At 40.8% G+C, this 19888-nt stretch overlaps 1 protein-coding gene across 3 annotated transcripts in view; it reads left to right on the forward strand.

Annotated features, from left to right (window-relative positions):
- The window catches only part of JARID2 (jumonji and AT-rich interaction domain containing 2), a 671808-nt gene that overhangs the window by 534031 nt on the left and 117889 nt on the right, over window positions 1-19888 (forward strand). For 2 of the 3 annotated variants that reach the window (XM_085607031.1, XM_085607030.1), the window contains exons 10-13: window positions 3982-4100; window positions 4221-4345; window positions 9011-9125; window positions 9432-9537. In XM_085607031.1, the coding sequence (XP_085463157.1) occupies window positions 3982-4100; window positions 4221-4345; window positions 9011-9125; window positions 9432-9537 (465 nt within the window). The remainder of the gene's footprint in view (window positions 1-3981; window positions 4101-4220; window positions 4346-9010; window positions 9126-9431; window positions 9538-19888) is intronic. The other variant, XM_085607032.1, reaches the window with a different exon arrangement.

The following is a 19888-nucleotide window of genomic DNA, read 5'->3' on the forward strand; positions in this document are numbered from 1 at the left end:
TTTGTCTAACTGTATATTCCTCACCACCCTCCCTATTCTCTCGAGTTGGTTCTTAAAAAAAGATCTAAAGAGAGCCCACGTTAAGAGATCTTCACACTGGTACTAATAACTGTTACATTCTGCGTCTGAGGATGCTGAAAGAGAAATGAGAAACTAATATCAGCGCCCCAAAGTCGTTCTTATGTGCTGCTTAGATCTATCAGTTCTTGGGTGGTACAAAACTAACGTGGAGCTGCATGGTGTTACCTAGTCGAGGGAGCACTGTTGAAGAAAAAATTCTGATTTCAGTCTGACATCTGGGGAGTATTTTAAGGTGAGGAATGTATGGTCCAATAGAGTATCCACCAGAAATAGCGTTACCAAAGATAATTATCATTTCTGTACACAAAATAGAGTCAGGAAACTTGAATACATTCTGATGTCAAGAAATCTATCCAGTGGCTGCACTACTAAGCTCAAAAATCCAATTCCAATGGGCACGCAACCTTAGGAGTTGCTTGTTGAGAGCAGGCAGCATTCAGACAACCACCCGGTATGTTACCCCTGGTGCTTGGGTCTCAATTCTGTAATTAGTCATGGTTTCAAACTTCAAAGCAATTTCCTAGAGTTTTCTCTCAACATATGCATTCTAAAATTCTCTGCAGTATCTATGAATGTTTCTGCTTTCCAACATATGGGTTTCTTGATCCTTAGCATTCTTTTGGCTGCAGTATAGTGCTTCTCTCTCATCATTACAGTTGCAATATAGTCTTGCCATGTTTTTTCAATCTTGAGGAAAAAAAGTAGCCTCATGAGAAATAGGTTTTAGGTGCTGTGCTCGTTAGCAGGGGAAGGTTGTAACTCATTCTTTGGTCTAGACTGCTTTTCAGGGCAAATGTCTCTGATAAGTAATCAGGAAAAAAGTATATATCACGTATGTATATCCTATTTTAACTAATCTGCATCCTAACTATGTAGAAAAATATTGACGCTTCAAAAAATATGGCTGTGAGAGTTGCCTGACATTCATAGTTTCTCTGCATATATAACTTCAAGGAACTAAGCTAGGTAGTAGTCACAGCATATAAGGACTTTAAAAGCAAAATGTCATTGACTGCAGATATGTACATTTAAATTAACATTAAAAAAAAATTGTAAACCTGATTTTAATTAATGTGTATGTACACAAGTGCCTATTGTCATATATTGACATGGTTAGAAGAGGGGCTTAAAAGTAGGTGTGCAAATGACTTAATGAATTGTACAGGTGAATTTAATATTAAATTGAATCAGTCCACCACCAACCACTCCTTTTTTAGATACATTGAAAGTGTGTAAAATGCGTTTCCTGACGTAGTTTTTCTAAAGTCCCTCCCCTCAAAGTAAGCAGTGTATTAAAGATCCTAGTCAGGAGAGGTCTGGTGTGTCTGAATGTTTGCCATGAATTTGACTCTTTCACTACTCAGACTTTTAAGATCGGTCAAAAGAAATGCCCAATTGAGTACATATTTGTTTCTATACAGGATTATTTTATCTTTGGATGTTTTCCTGTCTTGGGTATAGACAGGAGTGACCATTGGCCTCAAAAAGTGTCCATCAATTTAAAATTATAAGGAAGGCTATGGAAATTCTTCCCTTCTCAGTGGATTATCCACATAGACATTCGGAGAGAATAGGCACCTTCTATTAACAAACATTGTCAATCTATCTCAGTTCAAAAGATAAGTGACAAGTTTTTACAGCTGAACTGAACCGTATAATTAGAAAATCGAGAAGGTTGTCGATCAGCTGAAAAGAAAACTCCAAAATGTATGTCAAGGAAGGTGAAAGAATCAAGGATAACTATTCCAAATTATTTGATAAATCATGTCTGGTACTAAAAAGCCAAATTAGTAAACTTCATAGACTTAACATGATTGCAGTGCCACACCTGATATAAGCAGTCTAAAGAAAGTCTATGAAACGTTAACTTACTACCAAAAAATTAGAAAGCTGTGAAAGAAGCGATTACCCTTCGAGTTGAGAAGAACTTTTGGTATTTATTAAATGACTGCACTGTACTGAACCCTACATCGTTAGGATTCCTAAAGAAGATTGACTGATCTATTGGAATAACCTCATGGACCAGCAAATAGGTTGGCCTTTTCTACAAATTTCACGAAGAATATCATCAGTTGTATTATTGTCTCTACCCTTTGTGTAAATAGCAATACATTAGTTGAAGTTAAGTTTGTGCTGCAGGTCCAGATAATCTGCATGCAATTACATTTAAAAAGTAAATATTGACTAGTGGGCAGAGCATATACCCTCTTTTTAGATGGGTGTCTGAAATGAGGGAAATTCAACACTCCTTGATGGGTGTCATCATTAACCCACTCATAAGAAGAGTGGTCCTAATCGCCTCACTACTGCCTTATAAGTCTAACAGATATCTTGTCTAAATTGTTCTCCAAAATAATATTAGAACATCTGCAGCAACTGGTGCAGAAGAGCAATCTAGTACTGATTTAAAGAAGGTGTTTTAGAGATGGTCAACAATGGACTAATTTTTTGCATTATGGGCGATAGTGCACAAGTAGGTTGAACAAAATGGAAAACTTTGCTGCTTTGTTAACTTCTGAACATCCTTTGGTTAGGTGAACCGCTAGACACTGTGGTTGAAATTTAATATACGTGAAGTTTCCTCAGGTCTCCTAGCTGTTTTATAATGGCTTCATACCGCCAATTGGGCACAATTTGAGATAGATGAGGCGATTAGATAATCATATCAATATTAAAATTGGTCTTAAACAGGGGTGCGTGGGCTGCAAAACTCTTGAGTGTGTTTAGCTCACCTTCTGAATAATTTAAAAGGTACGGATTTATTTTCCTCAAAGATGGGTAGAATTCATATTTCAGGTTTGTTTTATGCGGTTGATCTATTTATTATGGACTACAAACTATTATGACTACAAAGAAAATTAAAGGCTTGTTTTAGTTACCATTTGTTGAATGATTTAACAGATCAGAAAAATTATAATCTTCAGAAAAAAAGCTATTCCACGAGTCCTGGTATCTTAACAGTGAAATAAATCAAAAGTAAGCTCATAAATATCTGGGAATAAAATTTACAAACGATCTGAAAAAGAAATATTGTTTTGCCTCTCTGAAATTTTAAATTTGGAATACAAGTTTTCATATAATGTAACAATAAATGCAATGGCTATTATATTGCCCTGTTGATTACATTCTATAAAAGTACGATTTCCTCTATTATATTCTATTGTGCAGAGTTATTATATGTCGACCTGAGAGTATCTTTGGCTCTGAAGTTCATCACTGCTTAGTCTTCCCTCAGGAACCATGTTTCAGTGAAAATGCTGTGAACTTAAAATAGCCTCTTGAAAAGCAATGGCGGAAGGATGGACATTCATATTTTTTAATTTACTAGTCATTAATGAGGAAATTAATACATTTTCTTCTATTCCTGGAAGGAAGCTATATTAAGTGAAAGATCGTGGGACACTATTTTATGAAGAGATGTAAAAAGTATTCCATACATCTCGGATTTAAAGGAACAAATTAAGATATGGATCTCCTTCCCTACTAAAATGTATTAAATCAAACCTCATTAAGTCTATCAAAAATTAGATGCATTCTTTATTAGGCAAAATATGTACAGTCCCCAGTGTTACAATCTCGGTTATGAAGAAACATTTCCCTATTTAGAAAGGTGTGTGAGATAGACTTACAGCATGAGGTGCTAAAATTTTGCTTGGGTGTTTATAAAAGAAGTGTTAACCTGTCAAAGGAAATCTGAATATGTAGTGTTTTGTAAAATGCACAAATATTCGTTTGAGTGGTCTGTCATGTGTTAATTCAAATCCATACAATTTTTGTAAGCCTTTTTGAAACTGATAGCCATTTTATCAATGGCCTTTATCACTTCATAAAAAGGCAACTAAGATTATATTTGGGCAGTGTATGTTGACTAAGCAGGTTGAATCCTCTTTCTTTCTGCAGCAAGAATATTGGCGGTTAGTGGAGGAGAAGGATTGCCATGTAGCTGTGCATTGTGGGAGAGTGGATACAAACACTCATGGAAGTGGCTTTCCTGTGGGTAAAGCGGAACCATTTTCAAGGTATAGTTAAATGCGACAGAAAATCCGTATCAACTGAAAACATGCTCAAACACATGCATCTATAGTGTGTGGCTTTGAGTTCTTAGGGAGCAGATGTCTAAACTTGGTTTCTTTTTACAGGCATGGATGGAATCTTACCGTCCTTCCTAATAATTCAGGATCCATCCTGCGACATCTTGGTGCTGTGCCTGGTGAGCTGGCTTTTTATCCTACTGGGAAATGGTGTGTGGTAATCGCTGCGAATGGTGAGGACTAGATTAGCTGGCAAGCATGTTTCTGTATGATACTGTTAAAAGAGGGATGCATGTATCCAAGATTATTTTGAAATAATTACCACCAGAAAGAAAGGGGCCATGTTTAATAGTTGCTTTGTTATTTATGGAGGAATACATGTTGCATGTCTGTTTATTAAAATTACCTTGCACCATGGCTTTTGCTTTTAGAGATGCAATGAAGTAATTTAAATACATTTGTGTTTTACCCTACCTCCTGGGCCGTTATCTGTTGCCCAAGACTTGCGGTCGTCACCTGTGGATAAACCTTTGAGGCTACTGTTCAGCTTCTTTTGCTGTACTGAATACATATGCTTTAACCCTAAACTCACACATTCTTTTTTAGGTCTTGCCCAACAAACTGCTTTAGCGGCGGTCTGTTGCGGAAGAATTATTGTCTACAATGCAATATACATAGAGTGGGCTTTGGGTCACCCCCTGCACACATGATAGGATGGCTTACTTGGCTCTGTTATTGGCTCCTAATTAGATGACTTTATTCCATATTCTTGTTTGCCCCACCTTTGGACAGGGCTACTATACTGTCATTTGTATTGCTGTCTTTTATCCTTCCACTGTTGACCCAAGTTGATTGCTTTTTTATTTTGCTTTTTGCACTCCATAAGAGTGCAACAGTTTCCTTTCTCTAACCCTCACCCTCCACTGCCTTATATTTTTATTTTTTAACTACATATTATGATACCCATCCAAGAATGGTTGCTAAGTCAGTAGTCACAATCAAAGGGGGATTCTGAAGGTCCAGTGGTTGTCACAAATGCGTTGCCCAGGTATCTACAGTGGTGAACATTACAAAACATAACAAAAAAGTAGGCAGTTCAGACAACCAATTCTCACAGTGTCCATTACCATGAATGCACCCCACACAGGATGGGGTACACACACAAACATTTTTAAGTATCGGGGGAGGCACTGGGTTTCCCAAGAGGCAGTGAAGCGCCTAAATACGTTGGAACTAAAGACTGTTTTCCTAGCAATGCAAGCTTTCCACACATACATTTAAGGGAAAGCAGTATGAATCCAAACAGACAACTTAATTGTGATGTTCTATTTGAAGAAGCTAGTGGGCACCAAATCACGTCATATCCACGCTAGCACGGGCCATATGTACCAGGACATTCCAAAGGAAGATAAATTAGCATCAATGTACGTATCAGGACAACAAACACAAGCAGCCAGATTAAATGGGCTGAACGAAATCTCACACAGCTGTTTATTAGATCAAGGAGCAGTAGACATAAAATTCCAAACCCGGGGAGCACCATAAATAGGTCTGTTTGCATCATACGAAAATGTACAATTCCCAAGTTTCGTATAGAATGAACTGTTGATAGACTGGTCAGAAATATTCTGCCCCAGTCTTTCCACTGATTCCCCCTGATACCACTGGTGATGAACAAATTCAAGCAGACAAACATGACTCTGATACAAATAGCCCCTGGTGGGCCTCACAAATATTTTACTCATGACTAATCGAAGTAACAGACAATCAAATGCTAAAAAAGCAGTGTTTCAAAACCCAGTAACCCTAAAGGAGGAGAAAGTGTGCCTCAACCTAGTGGCCTGGCTCCTGCAGACCTTAAGTTTGGTCACCTCAGCCTATCAAATGGGTGTTTGAAAGATCTAAGGTAGACAAGACGACGTACCACATGCAAATGCTGTGCAGCTAAATGGGCCAGATTAATACTTTGGTGCACAGAAGAAAACTTGCGGAGTAACCTGATAGGTAGCACATATAAAACACTTGGTGCAGAACTCGCATACTTTTAAGCAATTGCACCTCTCTGACCTTTTCATATACCTGATGTTTCTCTGCAGTCAAATCATTTTTGCCACACCAGCAATTAAAAGGTTCATAGAGGAAGTGAATAGAATTTCACCTCCAAAGTTAACCCCCTGCCCTCATGTGGAATGTCACCCTGGTACTAGCACAGCTCATGAATAATCCTTTTGAATCAATGCACAAAATAGGGCTCAAATTCATGACACTTTAAATGGCCTTTTTAATATTGGCCACGTGGTTGCATAGGATGAGTGAATTTCAGGCATTAACTATCGAAGAAACCAGTCTACACATACCCAAGGATAGAACCTCCATGAGAACTAGCCCTCACTTTATTTCAATTGTCACATTTCCTTGCGAACCAATCAATATAGGGGCCTGATTACTTTCAGGATCCAAAAACATGAGCAGAAAAGGCACTACACACGCTAACTGTGAGGAGTGCATGCATGTAGTATCTATAGGAAACAAAGCGGTTGAAAAAGAGCCACCAGTCTTTCTTAGTATACACTCCAGGGAATGAGAGTCTCCATGTCGAAATGACGACAGGGAATGAGAGTCTCCATGTCGAAATAACGATCGCAAGTTGGATAGTGCAAACCCATTGAGTCTTTTTACACCCTATCTGTTAAAACCCTTGATAAAAAACACTTCACTAGGAATAAAGAAGTAATTTGAGGTTTACTAGTTATTATTTCCATCAAGAATATATGTATGGCCGCCACATTGTTATCAATCCACACTTTAGTGAAACACTATTGTCAAAATCCCTGCAAATCAGAAGGCACAGGCAGATAAGGTTCAACAGCTTTTGGCAGTTGCAAATGTATTTCACCTTTTCCTTCCACTAAAGGTTGATGCAGCCACGTAATCTATGCACTGTATGTGAATTCAGCAAATGCCTTACACTGTATAAGGAAAATCTTATATGATGAAGTAGTTTTGCGGCTTGAAGCTTTACTGGATTCACATACATCCCACCTACCTCTCCTGTGACGATAGGGGTAAGCTAAAAGGCAAAACCCCAGAATAAAAGATTGTAATGTGTGGCTGTAGATGCACATGCTCTGCAAACTCCTGTCCTCTAATGTTGGGCTTGGATGTTTGCAACTTGTTTTTCTTTTAAGAAGTCTTCTAAGTCACAAAGTAAAGGGACGCTCGTCTTAGCTGGCGATGTGCTTGGGCACTAGCTCCATTGTTAGATGTTTTTTCTGCTTTCTGGCTCGGGCTTGTACTGCGAGGTCTGAAAATAGGGTTTGTAAGTCAGTGCATCCTCATTTCCTCCTTTTGTTTGATGTAGGTAGGTGAATGATTGGATACAATTCTGTGTCTTGGCTGTTGAATATCAGACACAAGTACTCAGTCGCGATTCAGTAATGCATAACTACCCTTCTCTATCCAAATAACTGAATAACATATCCACCACTCCAATTACTTTCATATTTCACTATACTAATTCACCACTAATCCCTTATGGGTTCCAGAGTAGCGTGCTACTTGCCAAAAAAGCGCTTCAACACACCATCAGGGGTAACATGCGCTATATATAGGCAAACCTTAAAAGCGCTTCAACACACCATCAGGGGTAACATGCGCTATATATATGCAAACCTTTTTCCCTCTTCTATCCCTCTGCTATCCTTCTCAATCCAAATAGCTGACTAATATCCACCACTCAAATTACTTGCGTATTTCACTATACTAATTCACTGCTAATTCTTTATGGGTTCTGGAGTAGCATGCTACTCGCCGGAAAAAGAGCTGCAACACCCCATCAGGGGTAACCAGCGCTATATAAATGCAAACCTTTTTCCCTCTTTTATCCCTCCGCTATCCTTCTAACTCCAAATAACGGACTAACCTATCCACCGCTCAAATTACGTTCATATTTCACTTTACTAATTCAACACTAATCCTTTATGGTTTCTGGAGTAGCGTGCTACTTGCCGAAAAAGCGCTTCGACGCCTCGTTAGGGGCAGTAAGCGCTTTATAAATGCAATTACAATACAATACAATAGTCCATTCGGATTAAAACCAGTCTCTGGACGACAGTTCTCTGGGCAGATTCAGGAACAATCCATATGAATTTGTGTAACCATTTCACAGTCGCAAAACAGGTTGCAGACCTTTGCCACCTGGGGCTTCATAGAGAACTGGGCATCCACTAGAAAGCCAAGATTCTTTACTATGGGGCCAGGAACATGGGTGTCACCCAGAGCAACGGACCAGTGTTGAGGGCCCCAGAGGGATGGATTCTTTCCCAACACCAGCACCTTTGTTGTTCCTCTATTCAATTGCAGCGAGTTGTTGTTCATCCATGAGGCTTCATGAGTCAAAAAGGAGTTCTGTGACCCCGAATCGTGATCCTGACAGGAGTTGCCTTTTAGATCAGTTGCTACGTTTGAGTGGACAAGTTACAAGACCAAAACACATATTAAAAACTGCAAGCCATATGTGTATGCCAGCCATAGAATGCCAGATGTCTTACGCCACCAGTCTTCACCCTTACTGGTAAAATAACTTTGACTGATGATAACGTCATAGATATTTGGTTACTGCAATAATCAGTTTTATCGTTTCATCCGCTCACCCATTTTGAAGTAGTTTTGTCTTCTGTATATGTTTTAAGCGTTTTTCTCTAACTTGATATATGTGAATCCATTTGACTAGTCAATTGTTTTGTATCAACTTCCTTTTCCCTTAAAGTGATAAATGGTTGAATTGTTTCAGTATAACTTTATTGGATGATTTGCTGGAAAAACTAAGTAGAAAAATTGAATTAGTGTTAAGCCGTTCTTCTAACTACAATATTTCTTTTTTCCAAACTTTGATCTAGGTGTGACAATACCTTGGCTAAACATTGGCATGGTTTTTTCTACCTCATGCTGGTCACGTGACCAAAATCACCTTCCATACATTGACTACTTACACACTGGTGCTGATTGCATTTGGTAAGTATGCAAGCAACTTGTTCGGTCTCTTCCCACTTCTTTAATGTTTTAACCTAATGTGTCTTTTGAACTCTATCTGTTTGGTATAGTCACAATTTACGTTATCAAAATGTTTATATACAAAACAAAAAGGTGCAATGTTGCTGACATTTGTATAACGAGGTGGGGCAAACTATTTTCAAGCACATCAAGTCTTTGCTGTCTGGATTGCTCTTTCTGTGTGTGTTTAAATGGACTGAATAAGGTGTCTGACATCATAGATTGGTAATATGATACTTTATTAATGAATCAATCCATTCAACCTAGGTATTGCATTCCTGCAGAGGAGGAAAGCAAACTGGATGATGTGGTGCATGCCCTGTTACAAGGCAATGGCACGCCTGGCCTACAAATGCTTGAAAGCAACGTAATGGTAAGTCTTTATTTCAGTTTTAAATAGTACTTTGGTTCGTGCATTGCCACAGTAAGATTTTCGTTAGCACCAGCTAAGTAAAATATTATTCAAACTATGCAACTTGGGTAACGTTTATAAAATATGAATAATTGTACCGCAACATCTTTATAGCACTAAACTGCAGTGTATTCATTTACTCATAGCCGGTCTGTATTAATCATGGATAACAGTAGCCACAACCCATTTGTTCTGTCTCACCAGGACTATTAAAAAATAGTCTACATTTGAGGTTTGAAATAGTCTCTCTAAATTCCTAAATATCTTGCAAACAAAAATTGACAGTGTCTTGTATGATTAAAAAAAAACGTATCATTCAGGCCTTTGAGAGTAACTTTTCGACCTGAATGATAAGCATTTAACCATTCTAGAGAACAAGTAGGGGAAAAGCTGCCCCACTCACACAGGAAAGAATGGCATTACCATTGCACTTCTCATACATAATGTCATTTTTGAGACACAAGTGTACATCCTGTCACATGACTTCATAAGTCCTCTAACTCAGTTACAGATGTGGAAGAACCACACCACCTTTTACCAACTGGGTACATCGAGACGACCCAAAATAACTCACCTTCCCCCTCTGCTGGGATTCCAGAAGTAGTGAACTCTAATTTTCTGAAACTGCTTAGAAGTTCATTCTCTTCAAGCCTGTACCACCAACAGGAGACAATTACCTTGCCCACCCCAATACTAGTCTCATTAAACTCCACCGTTCAGCAACACAATAATTAAAACCAAGATAATGGCATAGTTCCTCCCTTCGAATCCCCTTCATACTGCACAGAGCAGTGGGAACACTTCGGATCCTGATGGTGGAAAAAAACCCAATCCGAGTTCGGGTTTCATGGTAGATACCGCGAGTCACCTCAAACGAAACACATTTGAAGAGAAACGACTTTTAACATTCCAAGCTCTATACCAGATGTAAGGAGTGTGCACAGCATGTGAATCTACAACACTACGGCAGGCAACCAGATGTTACACTTAAACTGATTCATTCCTTCTCAGTCATAGAAATCATTACTAAATTCTTGTACACGGACTACCTAAGCCTCAACATGGAAGAAACAAGAGAACCTTTTTATTCAGAGAATGTATTATATATATATATACATATATATATATATATATTATCTACTGGCGGTCGCCAGTAGATAGTTATAGTTAGGACCCTGTTTCCATAGGAAATCCGCAACATTCTATTTGGAATAACTTTGGCGCCGGTCGATGAATCCTCGCAAAATTTTCAAAATAGGTGGGGCGCTACGCTCCGCTCCTACCCTGAAAGTCTCGGGGGGATTCGTCAAGCGGGGGCTGAGAAAAAAGGGGGGTCCCAAAATGCGTTTTTCCCATGCATTTTTCCATAGGACCTTTAGACACAGCTACAGCCCGAACGGCTGAACAGAGTTACTTGAAATTTGGCAGAGAGGTAGTCCTCAGGTCAAGGAAGTGCCTTTTGTAGGTCTGGTGTAAATCTGTTCAGTAGTTCCTGAGAAAATAGCATTTAAATCAATATATATATGTGGGCGGAGCCTAACCACACATCTCATCCTGAGATCTGATTGGCTGTCAGCACTTCATCCAAGAAGTGTTGGCAGCCATCTTGGGACCAATATACATGATAGCACCTCATTAAAAAGCATTGCAGTTAATAGAAGGTTTTAAGACTTTAGTTACATTATAAATCATTTGTTGATGGTACCATACTCATTTTAGGAATTGTGGTATGTTCTAAGGTGATTTCACCATGTGAAAAAGCCTTCTGCTGGGATATCATGATTGAGAGAAAAATATTTTCTCATGCTTTTACCACAGAGGTTTGGAAGGTGATCTATAAGCTAAACTGAGAGCTTATTTTCTGTAAATTCACATTATCTTTCTCAGTCATGTGAGAATGAAGTCTGACATTCTCAGTAAAACATGTACATCCAACAAGGGCAGAGACTGTCAGTTGATTCCTTTGTGTTCTACTGCAGCTTTCCAGAGTGTTCCAAAGAACTACTAGAGCGCTAACCGTCCTACTTATGATAAATGTATGGCACACCTGAAGCCATCTTGCTTGGATTAAAGTGGTAACTCTTAAAACATTTAATTTAAAAAGGAACAAAATGAGGGGGTTCATTTTTCCATAAAAAGTATGATTAGTGCTGCAGAAAGAAAAATTAGGGCACATTTTGAGTGACTTCTCAAATCCTCTTCTATTTCATTAAAAAATTCTGACATGCAGACTGAAACATGCACTTTCAATACCAGCAGCAGTTTTCCCTGGTGAGCAGTAGCTTTACTACAGTGATCTAATGAGCAAAAAGAGTGCTAACATTCTGATTTTAAGGCAAATGTGTGACACATTTGAATGCCTTCTTGATGGAATCAAAGTAAAAAACTGAAAGTATTTCCTACTGAGGAGACTGCAGTAAATGAGGAAATTAGGAAACTTCATAACAAATAAGTCTCCCAAGATGGCCACCAGAGACAAAAGAGCCCAAATGTAGCCCAAATATCACCCAGATGTAGCCCAAGTATAGCCCAATGACAGAATGTCCAAGAATGTTCTTAAAAACAACTAGAGCACTTACTGTCTTCATTATGACAAAAGTATGGCACACCTGAAGCCATCTTGATTGGAATAAACTGGTAACACTTAAAACATTTAATTTAAAAAGGAACACAATGAGGGGGTTCATTTTGCCATAGAAATTATGATTAATGCTGAAGAAAGAAAATGAGGGCACATTTTGAGTGACTTCTCAAATCCTCTTCTATTTCATTAAAAAATTCTGACATGCAGACTGAAACATGCACTTTTAATACCAGGAGCAGACTTCCATGGTGAACAGTAGTTTTACTACAGTGATCTAATGAGCAACTAGAGTGCTAACATTCAGAATTTATGGCAAATGTGTGACATATCTGAATACCTTCATGATGGAATCAAAGTAAAAAACTGAAAGCATTTCCGACTGAGGAGACTGCAGTACATGAGGAAATTAGGAAACTTCATAACAAATAAATCTCCCAAGATGGCCACCGGAGACAAAAGAGCCCAAATGTAGCCCAAAATCACCCAGATATAGCCCAAATATAGCCCAATGACAGAAGTGTGCAAAACACTTATTATTTTGTGTTTTTGCAGTGTTATATAGTGCAGACTTGTCAGGTATTGGAGTGCTTTACATGAGCATTGGTTACATCACACAAGAACAAATTCATTTTGGTTGTAGACATGGGGAGACTAAGTGATTTGACCAGAATCACAGAATGTCGAGCTGAAGCAGAAACTTCAACCTGGTTCCCCAGTTGCAAAGTCTGCAGTTCTGGAAGTAACACCACATCCTCTCCCCTAAGTACAACATTTAATCAAGTTGTCAACTAGATAAAAAAACATAAAGATAACAAATAATTTAAAAGTGCTTTGTCGCTATTTGAAAACTCAGAAAATATGTCCTTATTTTAGTCTTTTAGAGCACTAACCATAATTTTGATGCCAATAAGACCCTCTCATATATGTAATTTCTAAAGGAATGCTCTAGGTATTACAGTTTTGATTACATCAAGATGATGTCAGGCGTTCCACACTTTTGTAATAAATATAGAATGTTAGCAATCTAGTTGTTCATTAGGATACTGTTGAGAGGCAGAGGCCAGGGGCACGGACTCTGAAAATTGAAGGCAGGTAGAAGGGTGCAAAGGCAACAATTTAACCACACTGAGCAGGCAGGAAGGGCCGTGGAAGCACAACAGACTATGGAGGGCAGTGGAAAGGGGGGCAGGGGCAACAAACCAACAATACAGGACTTGCAAGAGAGGCTGTTGGAGGGAAGATCTATTACAGGTCAAGGAAGCTAGGGGCAGTCCCCAGAGCCCCGGGAGCCACCACAGAACTGAGCAGGAGAGTGAGTCAGGGACAAAAGGGGCACCTTAATTTGAGCCGGGGTGCCTAGGAACGCTTGCTCCAAAAATGAAGAAAACAGACATATGAGACATGGAATTGGAGGCATAATACAATGGCAGTTTAATGAGAAGATGCAACTTCAAAGAAACCGCAGAATAGAGACATAAAGTACAAAATACAGAATCCAGATAATCATACAGCTGTCATGATATTCTCTGTATCTCAATTAATGGACTGACAGAGAGAGAGAGAAAACACATCTATAAATGCATCATGAGAAACAAGTTACACCAAGGAAAATGTTACCTAGGGACACTCACATTTACTCTTAGAGCAAGCATTCCTGCAATTACAATACAACATCTTTTAAATGCAAAAGTAAAGAGAACAATGGTTAAACATAACATGACATTTCATATAGGTAAAATAGAATAAGATACTTCAAGCAAAGCAGAGCAAGACATTTTAAGCAAAGGAAGACAAGAGCTCCCAGTTCTTGGGGAAAACCTGCACAGCCTGTTAACCTACATACAGACGGCGAGGTTGTCCGTCGATATCTGTGGGTGCTCCCTTTTTATATCATTTTGTGGGCTCCTTTGCACGCTACATCTACCTACGTATGCTACCCAAAAGCTTCGTCTGCAGATTTTACCAGACATTTCGTCATTTACCCACTTAATGCTGACAATGGACTGGGTGAAAAGGTCAGTCTCTCAGGCCAATCGCTTATCGTAAGTTCCATAGAGCAAGCAGAAAATAATGGGTATTGTACAGGAATTCAATATATTCATGTATAAAATCTCCTCAGTTCTCCTAACTTGACGCTCTGCGGTTGCCACTTCCTTAAAAGCGGGAAACCTGCCCAGGAAGCAAGTACCAGTCCAGGATGCAGCCTACTGTATGTCGACAGCTTCAGGGGGATGTTGAACTTTGATACCGAGCACGGAGCACTCGGGTAGGGTGGGGGCTACTAGTTTGGAGCAGAAGGCCTCGCAGACCTGCCTTCAGACTGCTATACACTAAAATTGCAGAGCTATGGTCAATTTAACAAAGAGGCCTACATATTGAACAGAAGGGCCTACACAGGGGTTTTATGCTGGCTGAGTGGTAAGGATGTCTCAGGATAATTATATAGCAACACAGGACCCGCTGGTCAATTTAATACGGCCTACAAATGCGGCTGGCAGGGCAAGGACAAGGGTCTCATACTTCAGGTGTGGACAGAACGGGCCAGGGGCCCCCTGTGATACAAAATCTACCCTCCTTCAAGGCTGTGGCAATGTAATAGACCATTGTGGGCAGAAGGAAGAGGCAATGGTAGTACAACCATACATGCCAACAGACCCGATTCAGCCAGGAAACGTCCAATGTTTTTAAGCTCAAATGGGCTTTATTTGATCTGTCTCCTGTCTACAATATCCTCTTTTTCAATGTAACTCAAAGGGGAAAATCAATACCCCAGTTTTTTTTCAAAATCTCCCTCTTACCAAGTTCAAAATGTTCGCAAGTATGGTACATTGGATCATGGAAGGAAATGGGATAGGGACATGGACTTGGATAACAGAGGACAGGAGAGACATGGAGAGGTGCACCAAACTGACCCTGCAGGGCAGGCATCAGGGTTTGCAGCAGCACAATACACCACACAGGGCATGCAGGACGGGAGTGCAGCACAACAATCCATAGAAAGCAAGAGGGAGGGGACAGGACCATGCACATGGACAACAGAGAACAGAGGGGCAAGAGGCAATGGTAGCTAGCTGACCATAATGGACAGACAGGAGAGAAGGCTGCAGCATAACAGACCATAAAGGGCAGGAGGGACGGATCAGGGGCATTACAATGGAACAGACAAGCCAGGAGGGAGGGAGTAGGGGTCTGCACATGTAAACAGAGGGCTGGGGGCAAGGGGGCAGGGCAGGAGCAGCAAGATAGCCATGGAGGTCAGGCAGGATGGGCACTAGAAGCAAGACACAACATGAAGAGCAACAGTGAGACTGTGATGGCATACACACAGACCATGGAGGGAAGGTGGGAGGGGGTCAGGGGCAGCTAACTGACCACACAGGGAAGGTGGGAGGGGCCATGGCAGCACAGAAGACCATGCATGGCAAGTGGGAGAGTTAGTGGCAGCACAATGGCTATGATGGGCAAGAAGGAGGGTGCAGGGGCATGCACAAAGGACGATGGAGGATAGAAGGGAGGGTCAGGACCTGTGCACAGACAAGAAAGTTCAGGGGAAGGGGCCTCACAACAGACCACACGGGGCAGGCAGGAGGAGCAGTTGCAGCACAACAGACCAGGGAGGGCAGAAGGGTGTGGCAGTACAATGGACCATGTAGGACAGGAGCAAGAGGATAGAGGCATGGCATGTGGACAGGCAGGGTGGAGGTGGCAGGGACAGGTTACAGTCATCTGACAATGCTAGGCAGGTGGGAGGGGAGTGGCAGCTCAACAGAACACTCAGAGTAGATAGGAGTGGCAGGTCCATGGGACATGGTGGGCAAAAAGGATGGAGCAGGGGCATGCACAAAGACATCGGAGGGCAGGGGGAAGGAGAATAGGGGCAGCAAGCTAAGCACAGAGTTTAAGCAGGAGGTCAATGATGGGGCATAGAATTGGGCAATGGAGGGCAGGAGGAGTGGACTGATACATCATACTAAATTGAGGGCAGTGGCAGCACATCAGACTATGCATGGCAGGAGGGAGGAGGCTAGTCCATGGATTCACACAACAGAGGATAGGGAGGAGGGGGATGGGGCAGCTAGCTAACTGTTCAGAGAAGGCGGGTATTAGAAACTTTATTGTTTTTAAAACATTTTGTCTGTGCAAACTACTTAAAATATGAACAAGTATGCAGCATAATCTCACTTTTATTCAGGAAGAAGAAGACGTTAGTGACTGTGACTCCGGGCTCACTTGGCAAAAACACCCCCTGACCCTCCACCCCCTATCGCAAAATGTAATGCCCGTGAAAAGGGTAGGTGAACACAGTGTTATATAGAACATAGTCCTGAGAGCACGATTGAAAATGAACACTAGATATAGTGTATGGTATAAACTATGCACCAAAAAGTGTGATATAAAATGAACCAGGCGTGAAATATAATATGCAATACATTGTGCGCAATGACAGATTCATTGGAGAGCGCGAGATAGCACAGGCACTAGCGCGTGCTATGCGATATGCGCCTTGGAGTGTAATATGCACAGGGCAGTGTTGTGTAACCTAACTAGTCTCTAAAGTTGTAATATAAAATATGTGCTGGGGAGTGTAACGTTGCATATGCACTGTGACAAAGATATGGATCCCAAATTGTAATATGTATGGCATAGCGCTGTGCGTTATAACATAGGCATCGAGGAAGGCACGTTAGATGGGGCAATATAACCCGTGCGAAGACAAGTGTGGCATGACATTTTCACGGGGTGGTGTTACAGTGCACATGGGCTAGAGAGTGTCATAGCATATGCACTAGCTAGTGGAATACAATACAGAGGTGTGTGGCACTCGGCAGGCAATGGTGGGTGTAACACAGCATTGGGCTCTGTCAGGAGCGCGCTGTGACTCGCAAGTGATGTTCGTCCCCTTTCCAGAGAGTAAAATAAAAAGTATTACACATCCGGCAGTGGATGTGTGTTTTATTAACTGTGAGGGGGGTTTCTTGCATAGTTTTGGTCGAATTTTTGTCGAATCCCCTTTGAATGGCTTGGTGTGCATGTGTATTAAATGTGCCCGTCAATAGCTACCCATGTTTGTATAAATAAACGACAAGGGTGTCTACCGGGATTAGGCACGGTAGAGCATCAGACATGTCAGAGCTTCACTAGTGGTGTAAATACATTCCACGTGGATTAATTGCATGCATAGTCGCCTTTTAATGAATATCACGCAAATCGTCATGGTGATAGGTACGTACGGTTTGTCCAGCATGTCCTAGGTGTGTCTATAAATATATATTTTTTAAAAATAATAAAAAACAGTGGCCGGCCCTGGGGATTGGGGTCAAAAAAATATAATTAGGAGACAGGCCCTGGGGGATGGGGTCATCAGGGCCAATAAATTAGAATAAGAAGGGAAACCACACAGCCCCCCTTCTTAAAAAAATAAAATAAATAAAAGACTGGCATCGTGCCGGAGGCCATGCCCCCTCCATGCAGCACTCTGCAAACGCGCCCCCAACAGGCATCTCCAGTATGCGCCAGGGAGCTGCGCTGCAGACAGGTGTTCTGAGGCCAAGCCCCTTTTTACACCTCTCTGCAACGCAGCTCTGTGGCGCTTACTGGAGGTACCTAGTGGTCTAGTGTGACCCTAGGGACCCTTAGGATTCAAGGGGACTTAATCTCTCAACTTAGAACAGCCACAGGGCGCGTTCACACTGTGGTGAAGGGAGGGGACGGGGCCTGAGGTGACGTGTGCAAACACGCACCATGGCACGTTTTAAATTGGGGATATAATTTCCCTTCAATACTGAGGGCCCCTGGGGGCTAACTAGCCCACCAAGTGCTTCCAGTAAGCGCCACTGAGCTGCATTGCAGAGAGGTGGTCCAGGCCGTGCCACTTTTTACACCTCTCTGCAACGCAGCTCTGTGGCACTTACTGGAGGTACCTAGTGGGCTAGTTGGACCCTAGGGACCCTCAGGACTCAAATGAACTTAATCTCCCAACTAAAAACGGACACAGGGCGTGTTTACACAATGGTGAAAGGAGGGGACGGGGCCTGAGTTAACGTGTGCAAAAACGCCCTATGGCCTGTTTTAAGAGGTAGTTTTAATCCCCATGCCCTATTATATACTAGGGGCTTATAGAGGAGGTAAGGCTAATCACAGGGGGACCCCAACGCATAATGTTCCCTAGTGTATGTAGGTGTTTTCACTGTATTCTAAGTGTCTTTTAACATAGCACTGGCTCTAGGACTGGTTAGTCAGACTCAGTTACCACCAGTATCCGTCTGAAAAAGTTGAGGGTACAGGATGATTTTGCAACAAGGCTTCTTTCTGCTCTTCTTTTTGTTCTTTCTGCACGTTATCCTTCTTCCTGCACTTATCTTCGTATTTGAGGACTTCTGTTGCTTCTTTCTGCACTTCTTTTGTTTCTTTCTGTGCATTTTTTCTTCTTTCTTCACATGTCCTATCTCTGTAGGCATAGTTAGAAATTAGCATTTAAAAAACCTTTGAAATTAACAGAAAAAACCATAGGTTTCAGGCACGTTATAGTTAGGAATTAGCATTTAAAAAACCTCAGAAATTCACTGAAAAAACCATAGGTTTCAGGGGTGTTATAGTTAGCTGGACTTTTCACTTGTACAAAACCATTGAAATTGCCCCGTTATAGTTAGTTCAGCTAACTATAACTCGCGCGCCCGCAATGCACTGCTGATGACGTCACATATTACATCACTCATGACATGGTCAGTGACATCACTCATGACATCACTGATGACATCTCAAATGACATCACTGATGACATCACTGATGACATCATCCTTGTGATAGAGTGGCAGACCTCCTCTCACCCTAATATAACCTTTGATACACACATTCAAAAATAGAGACTAAAATTTTCAAAACAATGGACATACCAATACCAGTTACAACAACCTCTTCAGTAATTCTAAGATCCACATACACATCCACTCATTCACCAACAGTCCAATACAGTCACTCATACATGTACTCACTCATCATATGTACTAATACACCTATACATCCTGTTACACAATGCCACTCATCCATAGAGTTACTCACACACATAGTCACTCATGCTAATAAAGAATCAAACATACATTTACTTGCATATACAGTTATACACACACCACCACACTTACTTCTACGGAAACTTACACATACTTAGTCTTTTAAACAATCACTTATAGAAACACATACTTATTCATACAGGAACTCTTTCAATCTCTCACTCTCACATATACTCACATATATACACCAATAGTCACATATACTAGTTTAAAACATATGTAGTTACTCATAAAGACACTATTGAGACAGTCATTCACTCACTAACACACCCATACACACACTCATCCACCCATACAGTCCTGCACACATACTGTGTTCAACACATACAAACAGTGAGTCACTCATTCATGCACCTATGCACTACGTAATACCCCCCACCGAACCATGCAGACACTCAGACTGATACTCAAAAAACCAACTAATAACCTATATAGACACCCATGTAGCTACTCACCAACCCATGCAGCCACTTATACACAAAGTGAGAGACTGATACAGATATTTACATATTTAAACATTACTCACTAAGCCATGTATTCACTATGATACACTTAATCAGTCAGTTACACAATCAATTTTTCAAAAACAAATCATACATTTAGACACTTATATACCCATTTATTCTTCCATCGACCTTGAGATATACATATATAAAACATA

This window comes from Triturus cristatus, chromosome 5_2, assembly GCF_964204655.1.
Source record: "Triturus cristatus chromosome 5_2, aTriCri1.1, whole genome shotgun sequence".
NCBI classification, from domain to species: Eukaryota; Metazoa; Chordata; class Amphibia; order Caudata; family Salamandridae; genus Triturus; species Triturus cristatus.